This window comes from Pyrenophora tritici-repentis, chromosome 3 (assembly GCF_003171515.1).
Source record: "Pyrenophora tritici-repentis strain M4 chromosome 3, whole genome shotgun sequence".
NCBI classification, from domain to species: domain Eukaryota; kingdom Fungi; phylum Ascomycota; class Dothideomycetes; order Pleosporales; family Pleosporaceae; genus Pyrenophora; species Pyrenophora tritici-repentis.
Genome location: NC_089392.1, coordinates 979,367 through 995,636, shown reverse-complemented (window position 1 = coordinate 995,636; position 16,270 = coordinate 979,367). Strand labels below are relative to the sequence as shown.

The window sequence follows — 16,270 nt, the reverse complement described above, 5'->3', positions numbered from 1 at the left end:
AATCAAGCTGCAAACAAGCACTTGATTGAGGCTTGATGAAAACTGCAAGTCAATCAAGTCAAGCCTCCGCCTTGTAATTTTGCAATCAATCAAGTCTTAGAGACATAGGCTTGATTGATTGGCTTGATTGGCTTGATGTTTTAGCGTTAATTTTGGCGAGGCTATTTAGGCTGCGGTACGAGCAATCTCGCGATAGGTTTGTGGTGTTGAGTTTCGCTTAGTCAGCTATATTTTAGCGCACAACCTTGATGTAATTATCTCCGTTTTGAAGCCGCTAAAGCCCACCTGTTCGCGTATACCGACGCGTTTTTGGTGTTACACTTGTCTCTATCGTCGCTATGCCGCCTACTCGACCCCCTAAACGTCCGCGCAGAGACGTGTTTGCACTAAACAAGCGCGCCAAGGTCGCTGCTCGCAGTACAGAGTCGCAGCCTATCCACATTAATAAGAGCCAACAGCCAGCTCAGCGTCTATCACCGCGCAAAGCCCTGGCGACTGTCGCGTCCCAGGCTACCGAGCCGCCCACCTTCGAATCGCAGTTGCGCGAGAGTCAGCCTGAAGCCGCTATCGTAGCGCTAACCGAGGGCAGCAGCGCCGCGACAGTTGCTATAATTGAGGACGACGAGGACGGCAACGAGGATCGCGACAAGGGTCTTGATGATCGCTTTGCCGACAACTTTGACGGCATAGATTAGTCGCGTTTGCCGCTATATTGCAAGCCTGTAGCCACCCAGAAGCAGCGCAAAAGCTGGATATACCGCTATGGCTACCGCGTTGCGCTCATTAAGGACCCCGATCGTCTTTTTTTTTGTCTGTCGCTATTGCCACCAGCACAAATGGATAGACGCTGGGCAAGGCGGTATATACGAAACGACGCTCTCAACAACAACTTCAGCCCGCCATCTTGAGCAAGTTAGACGCGGCCATAGCCTTACAGCTCCTAGTAAAACGCACAGTATAACGAAGGCAAGCAAAGGGGGGCTGCGCGCTCTATTGAAAGCCGCTAGCGTTAAGGTATCGCAGGGCCTTGCTAATAAGCTTGGGGGCTTTGATTGTCAGGCCTTTCGACATGCCGCAGTCGCCTGGCTTGTCGACGGCAACCATCCGCTCTCTGAGTTTCAAAAGCCCGCCTTTCGACAGATGCTTAAGGCTGCAAATGTAGAGGCGGAGGCGGCGTTGTGGACGTCCCACGCAAGCGTTTCGCGATACGTAATGCGTCGTTTCGACTTCATGTTACCCCAGGTCGTCATTGATCTGTCGAAGGCCCTTAGCAAGATTCACATTAGTTTTGACGGTTGGACAACAAAGGGCGGTAAACGCGGCTTCTTAGGCGTTGTTGCGCACTACGTCAACAGCGCTGGGGACCTTATAGATCTCCCTATCGCGCTGCCCCAACTAACGGGCGCCCATACTGGCGAGAAGATGGCAGAGGTTGTTAGCAAAACTCTGCAGCAGTTTGGCATTAACTCGCGTACTATCGGCTACTTTATGCTCGATAACGCTACTAATAACGACACTGCTGTCCTCAGCATCGCGCAGCAGATGGGCTTAATCGCTGCCCATCGTCGACTCCGCTGCGGTGCTCATACTCTTAACTTAGTTGGTCAGGCATTACTTTGGGGCAGCAACAACAATGCGTACGACAACGATCGCAGCGAGCTTGCTGTTAAGAGCGAGCTGTTACGCAATTGGCGCGAGAATGGGCCACTTAGCGTACTTCTTAGCGTGATCAACTACATCAGAACGCCGCAGCAGCTCGAGCTTTTTGAAAAGTTCCAGCGCATAGCTAACGCTGAGCTGCTCGCTGATCAGCGCGAAGTGCTTGCGCCAGTTAAGCCAGTTGTCACGCGCTGGAACTCGTATTGTTCCGCCTTTGAGCGCGCTGTTAAGCTGCAGCCCGCTGTTAACGCTTACGCCCATCATCATATATGCCGCGTGCGAGATGAGGATACATATGCGATTAGCCGTGGCAACAAGCTACCTGAGGCTGCGGACTGGATGCGATCTGGCGGCCTTACAGCTGCTGACTGGGCAGTTGTTACTGAGTATATCGACGTGTTGAAGCCACTAAAGTCGGCAACAAAGCGCCTAGAAGGACGTGGCAAAGACACTGAGGGCCGCGTTGGAGGCGGTCTTTACGGCGCTATCGCTGAGGTTATCCCAGTCTTTGAGTATATACTTACTTTCTACGAGCAACGCGTTGAAGCTTATAAGGCTGTCGACTATAACGCGCATGACGAAGCGCCTAAAGACCACCTCGCGATTAACCTCCGTGCTGCCTGGGCGAAGGCTAGTGATTACTATAATAAGCTTAACCTCTCACCCGCGTACTACGCTGCAACTCTACTCCATCCACGCTACAAAACGTACTGCGAGGTCGCCTAGGCGGACAAACCTGAGTGGCTAGAGTCTAACAACCGCGCGTTTCACGAGCTTTGGGCAGAGTACAACACCTCACTGCGTGCTGTAAGGCGCCCAAGGGTTGTCTCCAACGAGATCGACGACGCAATTGATGCCCTCACAGACCCAGATAGCGCTGTGGCTGCTAACGACGGCTATATAGATGAGTACGAGAGGTGGAAGGCGTGCGAACCCTAAGCTAGTAAGGGTAGCTACGCTGCCGTTCACCCTATCAAATACTGGGTAGGCTTGCGTGATCGCTACCCCAGCCTTGCGCAGATGGCTATTGACGTGCTCTCTATCCCAGCTTCAAGCTGCGAGTGTGAGCGCATGTTTAGCGAGCTTGGCGATCTCCTTGAGCCTCGGAGACGGCAGATCTCACCTCAGTTATTAGCCGCTATACAGTGCGTACGGCGGTGGCATAGGGCTGGCTTTAATCAGGGCGACGATAGCGCTGCCATGGGGACTATAACTGACGCTGATATAGACGCTATATATCAATTGTGCGATTGGGATCACGAGAACGAGAACGAGTACCTAGTATAAGCAGTTGGGTTGTATAACACCAAGTCAATCAAGCTTTTCAATCAAGCCTCAAGTAAGAACTGCAAACAAGCCAATCAATCAAGCCTTATAACAAATGTTCAAGCCTCAAGTCAAGCTGGAAGCTGAGACTTGATTGACTTGATTGTTGACAAGTCTGAGTATATTTGTGCCCCGTAGTCTGACACGCTAGTTACACATGCTAAGTATAGTTGTCTAATACCGTGTGTTGATAGACCGAGTTCAATGTTTGCTAGTCTTCCTAGCCTGTAGAACGCTTGTCTAGCTTGGCTTACACGTATAGACATATGTGATTTGAATGATAGACGGTTATCTAGATAGATACTTAGCCACTTGACAGTGTCTTTGTGTTCTACCCGGTCGTTGTTTGGGAGTGCGCTGAGCTTAGGTATACCTTCGTAGCACCCCCGCTCGTAGAGAATACCAATACCAGTCACTAGAAGAACCTCGTTGTTGTTATTCACCCCGTACGATCGTACAAGGCCTACCAACATAACCTCGTTAATCTTGTAATTTAGAAAAATCTACATGGAAAGCCATCTTCTGAGCACATCCTCGACATTTGTTTGCTATCTTGGCTTCTTACGACAAAATGGGCATATAAATCACCTCTACAGCTTCGTAGTTTGGATAAATTCTCGCATCTAGTCAACACATGAGTACCTCTTCTCCACTATTTTATATCCCGGTTCCCTGCCATGAAAACGACACGCACACCACCTCCCACCTCGTCATTTCAAAGTACTTACTCGTTCACTGAGAATATGAATGACTCCTCGTCATCATTTCATCTACCGCCTCCTCACAGCAGAACCAACATCTCATCACCGCCTTCTTATTTCAAAACACGCAACTGGAACCAGCCCAGAGACATGTAGTCGCTTATATAAATATTAGTTCTATTGTAACGGTTTGGGCCTTGCCAAGACCAACTTAGGTGAGAGTTGGGTACGGCTATCGCTACCACACTTTCTCATCACACACACCTATATAGCTGCAGTTCCTCCATAGCTACACAATGCAACGCAGTCCTCCTCCTCTTCTCACCCCGTTACATCTATATCTTTGTCCCACAACACCACAGAACCGAACCCATCCCTCGGGATTTTAAGAAATTTTAAGCATCGGATGTCCCTCTCTCAAGAACATCACACCCAACGACCACCATTCCTGGTACTCACCACCCAGACAAAATACATAGCACGCAGAAGCAAACGAAGCAAACGCATCAAACAGGTCCGCGACGGTTTTAGCTCCAGGAAAGCTCGGAAAACATAACGGGACAAAATGTTCATTTAGGAAAAGCGCAGAACATGACGCAGGAGTCGCGTACTTTTGGTCGCAGAGGGAGGGAAACATGTGTGCTTTTGGTAGCAGCTTTTAGGAGGTAGAGGAAAGATGATTTGTTTTGAAGGAAGGGAAGGAGAATAAGTGCGTTGTAGAAGGTCGAATTTATACCCAAGGCCCCCATTTGTCCACGAACCAGGTAGTCTTCTACGTCCATGGGCAAACAATAAAAAACGGTATCGTAAAAAACATGACCTCAACCATGCATAATTTGGCAAAGACGTTAATTTTGCTGCATGATCAAAGAACTAAACAAAAGACACCCGTTCTCTTGCATGCATCCTCATCCTCGTCCTCATTGCATCCCCCAACAAGAAAAAAGAGCGAAAGAAGTGTGATAAATCATATACATGTGCACACGCCCTTCCCTCACCATGCACAGAAACGACGTCCATGTGATGAGTAAAACGTCCAACAAAAACGGCCAAGAGCGAACAAAAAAACTCCTACGCCATGTATGCCTTCAACCGCCTTCACGCCTATCCTACACAAGTAGCCCACCACATGCACTCTAATCGTGACCCTTTCCTTCCTTTTCCTTCCACATGCCCGTTCAATCACACGTTTACACAGCAGCATAGCCCCCTCTACTACCGCCACCCTGGACGGTGCCCGCCACCTTTCTCGCAAAGTCCTTTGCAATGTACGGCATATCGCGGATCGTGTCGCCGTGGGGCAGGAGGTCCCATCCGCGGGCGCCGTAGCGGTTGTAGTTGAGCCAGGAGCCAAAGATGAGATAAGCAGCGATGGCGAGGAAGACACTGGATCGTGAGTTAGCAGTGCGTTCATGGTTTGAGATGTGTTTGGGGAAATGGAAATCCAGGGGCAAACGTACATGATGAAGAACCAGCCAAAGAAACCCCAGTGTGAGCCTCCGTCTGGTGATGGCGCATCTACACAAGCGTATTTTGTGCGCCATTCCAGTCGTAGTGTCTGGACCTTCTTATCCTTGTCTTCATTTTCCATTTGATAGCCGCAGAAGCGTAGACTGTTGTCCGAGTCCTCACACTTGTTCTTGGCCTTTTCCTCGCGTCGCCGCAGCTTGCCTTCCTTTTTGTCGTCGCCATCCTTCTTGTCGTCGTCCTTTTCGTCATCCTTGCCGTCATCCTGATGCGGGCTGTCGTCCTTTTCGTCGCCTTCAAGACCCGATCGCTCCTTGTCGCAGACAAATTCGATGATAGCGCGCTGATTGACACCCTCTCTCTTGTTGTCAAACGGAAATCTCCCTCCGTTCAGTGTCGCTCGTACACCCTCTCTCCCCGCATCCTGGTTGCTTTTAGAGTTGCCTAGATTCTCAAACTTGGCATCGATGCGCCTCCCCGTCTGCGTGGCGTATGTGCCGGCGATATCGATGGGCGTGATGGTTGAGTTGCCACCCGTCGCCAAGTCGATATTCTCCCTAATACCGCACACCCTCGCGCCGTGGTGGCACTCGGATGCCAGACTGCCACCCTTGTGCCATTTGAGTGAATTGCAAATATCGACGGTGAAGTTGTATTTCCACTCAAGCTCTTTGGTTAGATCGGATTCTTTCCAGTGGACGACATGGGGCCCGCCGAGCTCCTTGAAGTTGAAATGTGCGCCGTCGGCGAGTATGTCTTTGCAGTCAAACGCCCATGCGGCCTGTGGGAGGAGCGAGGTGAGGGCGAGCAGCGAGAATAGCGGGGCTCGGGACCGTGAAGGTGCCATGGCGGCGGCTACGTTGTGATGCCGACGATGTGGATGATGGGAAGGGTGAGGCGGAGCTAGGGCGGACGTCACGGCGTTACAGGGTCGATGGAGCGTCAGGAAGGGCAGCCACACGAAGTTGCGGGTCTACCAAGGCCAAATCGATAAGGGGCGCTTAGCCGGGGTCTGTGTAGAGTGTGAAGGTTGAAGGAACAGAAGCGGAGGCGCTATGGTGTGACTAGAGCGGTGCAGTGTCGCAATGTCGCGTGGATCGTCGACTCGGGGAGAAGGGAAAGTTGGCGCGAATGACGCTGCCGGCCGTCTCAAACGGCCGCCAGTCGCTTAGTCAGGTCGGGCCTCTATGACTATGCGGCATGCGCATGCACGCGCTCCGCATCAACGTCAACATCGAGATCCCTTCTTCACAACGTCAACGTGAGGCCTGAGGCATGTCGTGGATCGGTCGGCTGCCAAATCATGTTGCGCAAGCATCCTGGACCCGCGGGTCCTTGCAAGAGTCATATATCCCAGCCTTCGTACTTACTTCGGACATGCGCGGCCGTAGCCTGAACCTCAACTTTATCATCACTTCCCACTTCCCTACCACTACCACCATTCAGCGCAATATTGGCCCCCAGACCCGACCCAGTGGTCCACACAGTCTATTTGCATAATCGTCTCTCCACTAGTCTTTTCGTATACGTCGCATGGGTGGCTGTTGGTGGTCGTGTCCTCGACTCCACGCCATGGTTTTCAGATACGAGCCTGAGGCTAAAAATAGACCATGTGACCTAGGAAGCTAACACATTTGATATCTTGTAAAATTCTTGCGGCCCATACTCATCTATAGTAAAGTCTATGTGGTCTAATAAAGCTAGTCTAACTCCACGAGTGTCAGATCGTGCAAGAATAGATGTCACTTTCTATGGAAAAAAAGGAGGAATACGAGAAACGAGTGGCTACCTTCCCAAAACGCCTTCAATGTCAAGCCACCGTCATGCTACCAATGGCCATTCCAATAGCACGAGCACCCGCCATCGATATGGTGAGTACAGAGAAGGAAGTGAACGCGAGAACATAGCGAGGAACAGGAAACAAACACCATCCATGCAAGTCTAGCCGAAACAGGTTGATGCCCAATACAACCGTGTGTATGCAAACCAAAGCAACCGCATACATGCTGACCATGACGATCGAGACCCATGGTGCATAACAAAATATGAAAAAAGGGACGCGCGAAAGAATGAAAGTGAATCCGTGTCCAACACGTGGTCAAGAGTGAGTGTACGAAAAGGGTATTCCCAGCGCCGAAAGTGCAATGTATTCGATTTATGCAATGCCAAGACCAGGAAATAACTTCGATTGACGTGTGAAAAGATGCCGAGTTGATCAAGGAGAATGTCGCGATTGCGCCGTGTAAATGCTCGTAAAGGATCTGATGGAGACAATCACCGCCCACGCAATGCAGTAACAAAGGAAAACTTTTGGTCAAATCCCTTATTTACCTTGGCCTCCTTGCTGCTGTCCTGACCCGCGGGGGTTGGCAGGCATCGGGTACGGGAATGGCGCATAGGGGAGCTGGTACGTCTGTCCAGAGCCTGATGTGCTGCCAGCAGTCGACGTGTTGGATGGGGAAGAGCCGGAGGAAGACATTGTGTACGTTTGTGGAGCTGCGCTTGTAGCTGTGGTATTTGCGACTGGCTGTGACCAAGAGCGTTGCGGGCGATCGTATGGCGTGTTCGATCGTAACTGCCGAGGGGGCTGTGAAGAGGAAGTCTGTCTTGGACGACGGCGTATGACTCTAGTACGGCTTTGTCGAGGAATAGGCTCTGGAGTGGGAGTACGCGATCCTGTGACGACGATGGTTGGAGTGGAGACGGTTTGTTCAGCGGTAGATTGAGGAGTTTCCGTGAGGCTTTTGGGAGTCGCAGAAGAGCTAGTGGCTAGTATAGCGGCTTGTGTAGCGTCTATTTCGGTGGGCTTTGGGGAGTTTGATGTGCTGTGAGTCTCAGAAGGGCACTGGCTCATATATCAGTTGATGGCAGAGCAACTATGCTGATGCTGGACCAGGGTAGGTGTTCTGGAGTTGTGGCGTCCTGACTGATTATTGGCAGTTCCAGAATTGGTGTTGAAGTGTCGTAGTCGGTGGGGAGTGTCGTCGTGGCTCGTGGCTTGAATTGTTGCAGTTGTAGGCGATGATACGATTCCCAACTGATTACTCCAACGTCTTTTATCCTCAATGGCTTTCCAATGGCCCCCAATCTTGGAATTTTGAGATTCCGGCTTCAAGATCACCACAAGTCGATAATAGAAAGACTGAAGTCTGGAAACAGAAATTTTCGAATGGGCTAAGCCGGAGCAGTATCGCATAATCGAGGAAGTAGCCTCTTCCGCGCCTCTTACAAGTCAAAGCTTTTTGCTTCTCACGGAAAGCAAACCCATGCAAGTGGTATGTCAGTACTGAAAGTTTGGTAATGAATCACGAGCCGTGATCCGATCGAGTGGAAGGGTGGTGAGACTTGCAGCGGAACCAGTAGTTGGGGGTCAAGCGCGTGCGGGCGCAACCTTTTTTAGATGTGTGGCGTCCGGTCACCTTCTTGTCGATAAAATCTGAATACACCCTGATCGGAGATGCAGCGGGATGTTGTAGAGTTGCTGTCGTCAGATGCTTATCTTGAGCCGCATGCACAAAGACCTGTATCTGGTACTGAGGTGATGGTTTGGTTTGCAGGACACCAGTCCGGCTTCACCTGAAGTTAGTAACTTGAAAAGAATGTTGGTGAGCTTGAGTAAAACCATGTGCTTCGTCTCGCTCAAGATATACATGATCGAGATGTCTACTGGACTCTTCTCGTATTCGGTGGCTCCCAGCAGAACTCATTTGTCGTTCCTCTGGCAAGCATGCCCAATACCAATGAACAGTGGGGAGAAGAATTCATCCGGGGACGTATTCGCGATTACCGGCGCTCGAGCGGCTCTGCCGTCGTGGACTTGGCATAGAATGACGAGCAAGCTCGGCCATAGCCGGTGTAGTTGCTCCACACATGATAGTCACAAACGCATCATCCATGGGACAATCAATCCATGACTGGACCGATTTCATTCGTAACTGCCAGGGCCGTGTCAACGCGAACGAATCAGACCGTTCAATGGCAGCTAATATTAGCCGTGCTAACACGAGAATGTATCACTACCAGGGGCTGTTACTCAGCTGTCGCTAACTTCCGTCCCAGGCCGTGCGGCAGCTTTCTGTCGTGCAGGAATCTTTGACTCCATCTGTCTACTATGAGGTCATAGCTACCAGATGGATGGATGGCTGTGCATCCCGTGGTATTCAGTAAAACGTTGATGTGGTGTCGGAGAGTTTGTCAGCTGCGTTCCTCTGCTCTCGCTTCTTGACGATCGCATGACGATGGGCAGGGATGACACCTCCACATTGGAACACTTCCTTCTAGAACATTGCCGAAGACGGACGCCGAATGCACCAGGAACCGCCGTCTCATCTCAGCCCATCGTGTTGCGGAACATCTCTTCGCACGTGTCTAGCGGCCAAAGGTCCTGTCGAGGGTTATACGGACTTTCCAATAAACTAACCTCAGCAGGGTCCAATACACTATCCGCATCGGGTTAGATAGAGCTGTAGCCACGGTCCGAAGTGATGGTGTAGCACAGCACAATGCCTATTGTGAGAAGTCCACAGCACGTCGATGGAATTCCTAATCTGGTCTTCAGTAACTTGAGCCGAGATATCTTACTTTAGCTGTGCGGAGGTGCGGCCGCCCCCGAACACCCTCTGTCCCTTAATTGGCCCGTTGTAGTCGGAAACGTGGTTAATTGTTATGGGTGTTTCTCGAAATACCTTGAGCCACCTGGATCTGGTTGGCTTGGTGGCCAAGAACATCAACTCCTATAGTAATTTGTTAGTAAATCGATGCAGCCACGCTTTCTAACACCCACAACGTATTTGAAGTTCATTGTTTGCTGCGATCGCCTCTACTGACTCGCGTTTTTGGTGTTGCAATTTTCTCGAGCCCATCTCATCGCGATGCCAGGCACCGGCCACCGCTTGCAGCCCGCTGTTCTCCAGGCTATCCTCGACCGAATTGCTGCCTGCGAAAGTGATCGAGCCATCTCTAGAGCTACAGGTGCGAGCCGTAACACAGTAGCAAAGCTGAGGTTGAGCTTAGAGTTTTGGGGCGTGCCTTATCCGCCGCGCTGCGTTCGACTTGGGCGGCCATCTATACTCCGGCAAGCTCAGCGCGAAGGCCTTCAGGCATACCTCAATGGCTCACCGGGCGCATACATGGATGAGATGAGGGACTTCTTGTACGACGAGTACGACGTTAGGATAAGCCTTGCGAGCGTTTACCGAGAGCTAGAGAAGATGAGATGGTCTCGCAAGCTTGCAACAAAGCGGGCAAAGGAGCAGAGTGAGCCACTCCGCCGCCTCTATCTTGCCAGGATGGCGCAACACTATAAGGCGGAGCAGATCGTTGCGTTGGACGAGAGCGCCTGCAATGAGCGTACGGGCGACCGCAAGTATGGCTGGTCTCCAATCGGGGAGCCGGTGGAGCTATCACACAGCTTCAGGCGATCAGAACGGTGGTCGCTGCTGCCAGCCATGACGATAGATGGCTACATAAGCTATAAGATCTTTCAAGGCGCGATTACATCTGAGATCCTAGAAGACTTCTTAGAGTTTCAAGTGCTGCCGTTCTGCAATCCTCACCCAGGGCCAGCCTCAGTAATCGTGCTTGATAACGCCTCCATCCATCGATCAGAGCGTGTACGGGTGCTTTGCCAAAGTGCTGGAGTACTCCTTGAGTATCTGCCGCCATACTCACCAGATTTCAACCCCATCGAGAAGAGCTTTAAGCAGCTCAAGGGGTGGATGAAAAGGAATTCAGCGCAAGCGGAGAACTTCATTGACTTTGGGGTCTTTCTTGAGTATGCAGCGCAGCTGGTGTGCTGTAATATTAACTGCAGAAGCTGGTTCCATAGGTGTGGCTATCCCTATTAATTGTGCTTTTAAATGGATGCCACAGTACGTTTCTATAGGTAGATGATACCATACAAATGCGAACGATTACACCTTAATGCGCAACCCACAAAAGCGATTTAATAATTCTAAAAAAATAAGAGCTATTTCTATACATATAGAACTATCTTAGGAAGTTAATCTGTTATAATCGCATAACGTTGTAGTGTTGTACATAGGGCTATCCAAATAGACTATTGTTGCAGCGCATTTGAAACGCCTGAAAAACCTCAACACTATAGCGGGCACGGGCCGCTGTCACCAAAAACGCTCAGGCCACTAAGCTTCAAGCATTCTCGCCATCATCCTCCACAACACTGCTAGACGGTTCAACCACCAATTTCTTGCGCGCAATCTCTTCTCTTTTCTTACAACGTTCGACTCGTCTCCAGTTACGATCTGTGAGACCCTGGTACCCAGCTTGCCATTCTTTTGCAGTGTTTTGTAGCGTGAAAAACCAGCCAGGAGGCTGCTTGAAATGCTGCGTCCACAACTTCAAGATATCACCAGATGGCTGCATCAAGAGGTTGATATCCATAGCTCCGTCAATAACAAGAGTCTTATAAAGCTCGTTAATGTCCTCTCCAACTGTAGGAAATTTTAACTTAAGGTAGTTAAAGAAATTACTAGTATGCTCGTTAATCTCCTGCTCATGATCATATCGGATAGGCGCCCACTGAGATGCACTAGATACCTCAGCTCTTGTTATCGTTGGTGCAGCTGCCTGCAAGTTAGACTCCTGTTGAGGTTGCCTGTTCATCCGCTCAAGCTGTCCAACGATGAGCAGTTTTGTTAAGCTTTTGATATCATCGTCGCCATCTCCAGCCGCCCGCAACTTGCGCGTTTTCTCATGCACCCGCAGGTCCTTTGCTCTCAAAATTGCAAGCCGTACATCATCAGATGGCTCATCGTACGTTGCCCTTCTCGCTGTAATTGCTCTTGCCCACATGGAGATAATGTTGCCGTTGACAAAGAGGTGATCTTCGAAGCGCGCTGGCTGCCTCGCTGTTGGCGCCATCCAGCAGCAATAAGGATAGTTCTCGCGATGGGTATCTGTACAGCGCCATCTATCCCGGATAGCAATAGCATGCCCGCTACCTGCTTGTTCAGCTGCTATTACACCAGCAAGCCCCTCCTCTTGAATCACCGTTGCGGTGCGTCGACGAGGACCGTCGACAACCGTTGGCAACGGCTGCTGCTCCCCTGGAATTTCAGCCAAGATGAGCTCGAAATCGACGTTTACTGGCTCGCTGACATAGTTATCAACCTCTACAACAAGGCGCTGAAAGCTATTCCACGTTGCATCAACACCTCGCCGCAATCGCTTTATCGCGCGCTCGCGTTTGGCCTGCTTAGCTGGGTAAACAACAGTGCAAACAGATGAGATCTTCGCTCTTTTTGGCCGTAATTCTGCAACAACGTCATCTACCCACTGCCATAGGTCGTCGAAATGCAGCGAGTACAGCCGTACGCCGTGCTCGCTATCGGCAGCTTCAGGAATAAAGTGTTTCTCCATATCACCACCAAGGCAAGCCCTCCACCTAACGCGCAGTACAGGATTAACCTCATCCTCTAGCGCTTGCGATGAGCGAGGCAGCCATGGAGTGCCTTCTTGACGTCGGTACGCTGGCTCTCCCTCATCCTCAACACTACCGGCAGCGCCCTTAGCAGCGATCTCATCCTCATCCTCAGGCAGCGGATCGCCATCTCCATCCTCGAAAGTATCCTCATCCTCGCCAACGATATCTTCAGCTTGCGCGGAGGCAGCTGTTTGGGTGGCTTGCAGCTCAGGCTCGGACAACGGGCTTTGACGGCGCGGCGGGGCAGTCGCTGGAGGCGACGGCAGCGCCTCACGGCGGACACGTTTAGGCGTTAAATGGGTAGGATTTTGTCTAGTTGCTGGCGCTCTACGCTTCTGGGAGGACGGGTTAACGCCTTGATCGAATGGCTGCTTCGGCTTACGCTGGCGCTTGGGCGGCATCCCAACAGCAGCTAGATTGAGCTCGCAACAAGCTCCACACAAACAAAACGCTATACACGAACGATTTAGAGTACAGGACTAGCTTCATGGGCTTCTGGAGGTGGGAAACGGCTGCTGCATTAATTTACTAACAAATTACTATGGGAGTTGATGTTCTTGGGCACCAAGCTAACCAGATCCAGGCGGCTCAAGGTATTTCGAAAACCACAATAGATTTCGGAATTGCCGTCACTCGCTGCCGCTTAGCGTATGCTTACACAACTGCTGCGCAGCACATCCACCCTATTATTTGTCTTCTCTTAGTGGTGCTTCCGCTTACCAAAGACATGCGGCGGATTATATGATCGTGCACTATTGACCGCAGCCAATGCCTTTGCATCGCTCCTTCTTGAAGGATTAGCAATTGCCAGTAATGTTAACATGTACGTACTAGGATGAGATAAGATGGAAAGACTCTATTACATACATATCCAGCTGATGTAGACTTTGTGATTACTCTCTTAATTTTGATACTGTACATTCAACATTGCGGCCATGGCAGCCACTCATCGTGTTGCGTTCATGAACGGTCCTGGCAAGGATTTGGAGGTGGCAACTTCCGATGCTCTCCAAGTCGGGCCAAACGAAGTGCTTATCAGAAATCATGCCGTTGCCCTGCAGCCCTTGGATACGAAGATGCTGCTCGCCGGATACGGCCCTGCCACGAAACTAAATTACCCCGCTGTACTGGGTACTGGTGGTGCTGGCGTCATCCAAGCAGTGGGTGAGGACGTTGACGGGTTTAGCGTTGGTGACAGCGTGGTGTTCGATACGAAGGCGTACGTGGACGTTGAGCAGAATCGGCGAACAGGTACTTGGCAGGAAGTTGTTGCTTGCAGCGCGAAATCGGTAGCAAAGGTACGTCGCCGACTTGACTGAGGTCGGGGGTCCCCGGAGTGGCCTGACATTCAAATAGATCGGCGATATCGCTTTCGAACAGGCCGTTTTGGTCGACTTCCCCCTCCAGACAGCGGTCGCTGCTCTGCATGTTTTTCTCGGCATGGGAAAGCCTGGTAGTGGTAATAGAGAGGAGAAGGTACTCATCTGGGGTGCTGGAGGAGCAGTCGGTTCTTATGCAGTGCAATACGCGAAGCAAGTAAGTCGACGCATCAGCTCCCAAGAAATTTCGATACACCAAGATTTAACTTTTACCAGGTTGGGTATACAGTAGTTGTGACTGCCTCGTCCAGAGACAACGAGCGCCAGCAAAAGCTTGGAGCCACGCATGTGGTGGATTACAGAGCTGCTGATGTGGTTGACAAATTGCGTCAACTTGGTCCATACAGATATCTCTTTACGGCGAGTGGCGATGCAGCTTCCCAGACGGCACTGGCTACGCTCCTCCAGCCAACTAGAGGCAAGTTCGCGAGTGTATTGCCCAGCACTACTGACCTGCCTTCAAACGTGGAGGTAGTTTACAAAGCCTTTTCCCAAGCTGCACAAGACGAGCAATACAGCAACTGGAGAGATTGGTGGTACCAAGAGTACCTACCTGAAGTCCTGTTCAAGGGCTTAGTGGATACAGTAAAGTTTACTAAGGTCGAAGGCGGCCTGCCAGCGTTACAGCAAGCCAGTGAAGATGTTTTCAATGGGAAGGTCAAAGGGAAGCTCGTGATCAACCCCCAGGAGTAGTCTGTCTGGTTCTACACGTCCGGGGAAAATGCCCGATTCTCAGATGGAATGTTGCGGAAACGGGGCCGACTGTAACTCGACAGCAAGCAGTAGACAGAATGCCATCCATCTCTTTCAGAATCGCATATCGAGGTGTCACGTTCGTGCATTTCCATGTCGGTGGAATGATTAGCGTCAGCATTGTGGCGCTTCCACAGGAGCGGTGTGACGGCCATGATGACTGCCTAGAAAAAGCAATATACCCATCATGGACGCGTCCAACATGTGTCACAATTGCAATGAGCCATGTGGATGGGCTATAAGGCGCTCTAGATGATAGTAGTTGATGACGATTGTAAGTAGCGGTGAGGTTGTGGGATCAACGTCAACCGCCAGAAACAACAAGCGCTAGCATCGCGATTGTGACGCCAGATCACATGCGCGCGTTGATGACGTCAACCAACACCGCGTCCTCTTTGTCCACAGCGCGCTGGTAGGGTCGAGAGTGTTTCAAGAAGATTCGAGCTAGTCGATTGTGGCTGCCTGTCCCGTCCTCATAACGCCATTTTACCTTATGCCAATCTAGAACCGCATATGAGATCTGAGATCGATCGCGCAGCAAGTGGATCCACCAAGGAACCATGGCAATTGCTGTTACCCATGAGTCCGTAGGCGGTACCTGAAACTTGCCCATCTTGCTCCGCACTTGACGACCACTCACATTGCTAGTGCTGTCGAAGCTATACTATGTTGAGACATGTAGTTGGGTTACCAGGACAATGCCTTTTCCATAATGACCTCTCCATCCAACGCAACAGGACTAGCGAAGTCAATACGGTGTCTGGGCCTACACCTCCCTTTCTTCGCGGATGCGGCTATGTCGACTACATGGCAAGCCTCGTAGCCTTACATGCAAACTTGGCGTCCAGAACTTCGATCGTTGACGTAGCAAACTCCACAGAAACAAGGTCGATCGTGCGATGAGTAGGTGTATGACCTTGGGGGAGACGTTATCCCGAGCCGACTGAATGTGTATAAGAACACCTGGGTTCGTCGTCTCAATACTCATCATCAACCACAACAACTTCACCATAATCCCATCACATTCCAACAAACACCACACTTTCAACCACTCCACCAACCAACAACATCATGTCTAACCCAGGAAACGTTATCGGAGGCCACAAGGCCAATCTCAACAACCCCAGTTCGTCTGCCTTACCCCATCATCCACTAACTTTTCACTGACGAGTTTCAGACACTTCCGACGAAGCCAAGCAGCACTCCAAAGAGGTCCTCTCAAGCATCGACAACGGCGGTGAGGTTCCTACGTCAAACTCCAGCTCAAGCGGCGGAGAGAAGAACCCCAACAACGTTGCTGGTGGCCTCAAGGCTACTCTAAACAACCCTAACACCTCGGACGAAGCCAAGCAGAGCGCTAAGGAGAGGCTTGGAGAGATGAACTAGTCATGGGGTCCTGAACAAGGTCCTGGTGCCTATGGATGGGTCGATGAGGAGTGACATTGATCCCTGACATATATCGCAAATCATATAGCACTACATACCAACAGAGTCAGTGCTTATCATCCCATTTCCGATAGTTGCGCCGTGATGCTTGCGAC

At 50.9% G+C, this 16,270-nt stretch overlaps 9 protein-coding genes across 9 annotated transcripts; 5 read left to right on the top strand and 4 right to left on the bottom strand.

Annotated features, from left to right (window-relative positions):
• Positions 1-338: 338 nt before the first annotated feature.
• On the top strand, positions 339-695 carry PtrM4_077610 (uncharacterized protein; the record flags this gene model as incomplete). Its single annotated transcript, XM_066106271.1, has 1 exon — positions 339-695. The coding sequence occupies one exon, from the start codon at positions 339-341 to the stop codon at positions 693-695; it is 357 nt and encodes a 118-aa protein (XP_065963209.1).
• A 517-nt stretch (positions 696-1,212) lies between these two features.
• PtrM4_077600 (Dimer-Tnp-hAT domain containing protein) lies at positions 1,213-2,946 on the top strand (the record flags this gene model as incomplete). The annotated part of the gene is made up of 3 exons (XM_066106270.1): positions 1,213-2,376; positions 2,434-2,567; positions 2,613-2,946. The coding sequence occupies 3 exons, from the start codon at positions 1,213-1,215 to the stop codon at positions 2,944-2,946; spliced, it is 1,632 nt and encodes a 543-aa protein (XP_065963208.1).
• Positions 2,947-4,876: 1,930 nt separating this feature from the next.
• PtrM4_077590 (autophagy protein Atg27) lies at positions 4,877-6,000 on the bottom strand (the record flags this gene model as incomplete). The annotated part of the gene is made up of 2 exons (XM_001940708.2): positions 4,877-5,072; positions 5,147-6,000. The coding sequence occupies 2 exons, from the start codon at positions 5,998-6,000 to the stop codon at positions 4,877-4,879; spliced, it is 1,050 nt and encodes a 349-aa protein (XP_001940743.1).
• Positions 6,001-7,476: 1,476 nt separating this feature from the next.
• Positions 7,477-7,632, bottom strand: PtrM4_077580 (uncharacterized protein; the record flags this gene model as incomplete). The annotated part of the gene is made up of 1 exon (XM_001940707.1): positions 7,477-7,632. The coding sequence occupies one exon, from the start codon at positions 7,630-7,632 to the stop codon at positions 7,477-7,479; it is 156 nt and encodes a 51-aa protein (XP_001940742.1).
• A 2,098-nt stretch (positions 7,633-9,730) lies between these two features.
• On the bottom strand, positions 9,731-9,954 carry PtrM4_077570 (uncharacterized protein; the record flags this gene model as incomplete). The annotated part of the gene is made up of 2 exons (XM_066106269.1): positions 9,731-9,886; positions 9,937-9,954. 2 exons carry the CDS (start codon positions 9,952-9,954, stop codon positions 9,731-9,733), a joined length of 174 nt encoding a protein of 57 aa, XP_065963207.1.
• A 70-nt stretch (positions 9,955-10,024) lies between these two features.
• On the top strand, positions 10,025-10,999 carry PtrM4_077560 (DDE-3 multi-domain protein; the record flags this gene model as incomplete). The annotated part of the gene is made up of 1 exon (XM_066106268.1): positions 10,025-10,999. One exon carries the CDS (start codon positions 10,025-10,027, stop codon positions 10,997-10,999), a length of 975 nt encoding a protein of 324 aa, XP_065963206.1.
• A 304-nt stretch (positions 11,000-11,303) lies between these two features.
• On the bottom strand, positions 11,304-12,998 carry PtrM4_077550 (uncharacterized protein; the record flags this gene model as incomplete). Its single annotated transcript, XM_001940706.2, has 1 exon — positions 11,304-12,998. The coding sequence occupies one exon, from the start codon at positions 12,996-12,998 to the stop codon at positions 11,304-11,306; it is 1,695 nt and encodes a 564-aa protein (XP_001940741.2).
• Positions 12,999-13,532: 534 nt separating this feature from the next.
• Positions 13,533-14,669, top strand: PtrM4_077540 (Qor, NADPH:quinone reductase and related Zn-dependent oxidoreductase; the record flags this gene model as incomplete). Its single annotated transcript, XM_001940705.2, has 3 exons — positions 13,533-13,895; positions 13,954-14,133; positions 14,193-14,669. The coding sequence occupies 3 exons, from the start codon at positions 13,533-13,535 to the stop codon at positions 14,667-14,669; spliced, it is 1,020 nt and encodes a 339-aa protein (XP_001940740.1).
• Positions 14,670-15,800: 1,131 nt separating this feature from the next.
• Positions 15,801-16,115, top strand: PtrM4_077530 (conidiation-specific protein 6; the record flags this gene model as incomplete). The annotated part of the gene is made up of 2 exons (XM_001940704.1): positions 15,801-15,855; positions 15,907-16,115. 2 exons carry the CDS (start codon positions 15,801-15,803, stop codon positions 16,113-16,115), a joined length of 264 nt encoding a protein of 87 aa, XP_001940739.1.
• Between the last annotated feature and the right edge of the window lie 155 nt (positions 16,116-16,270).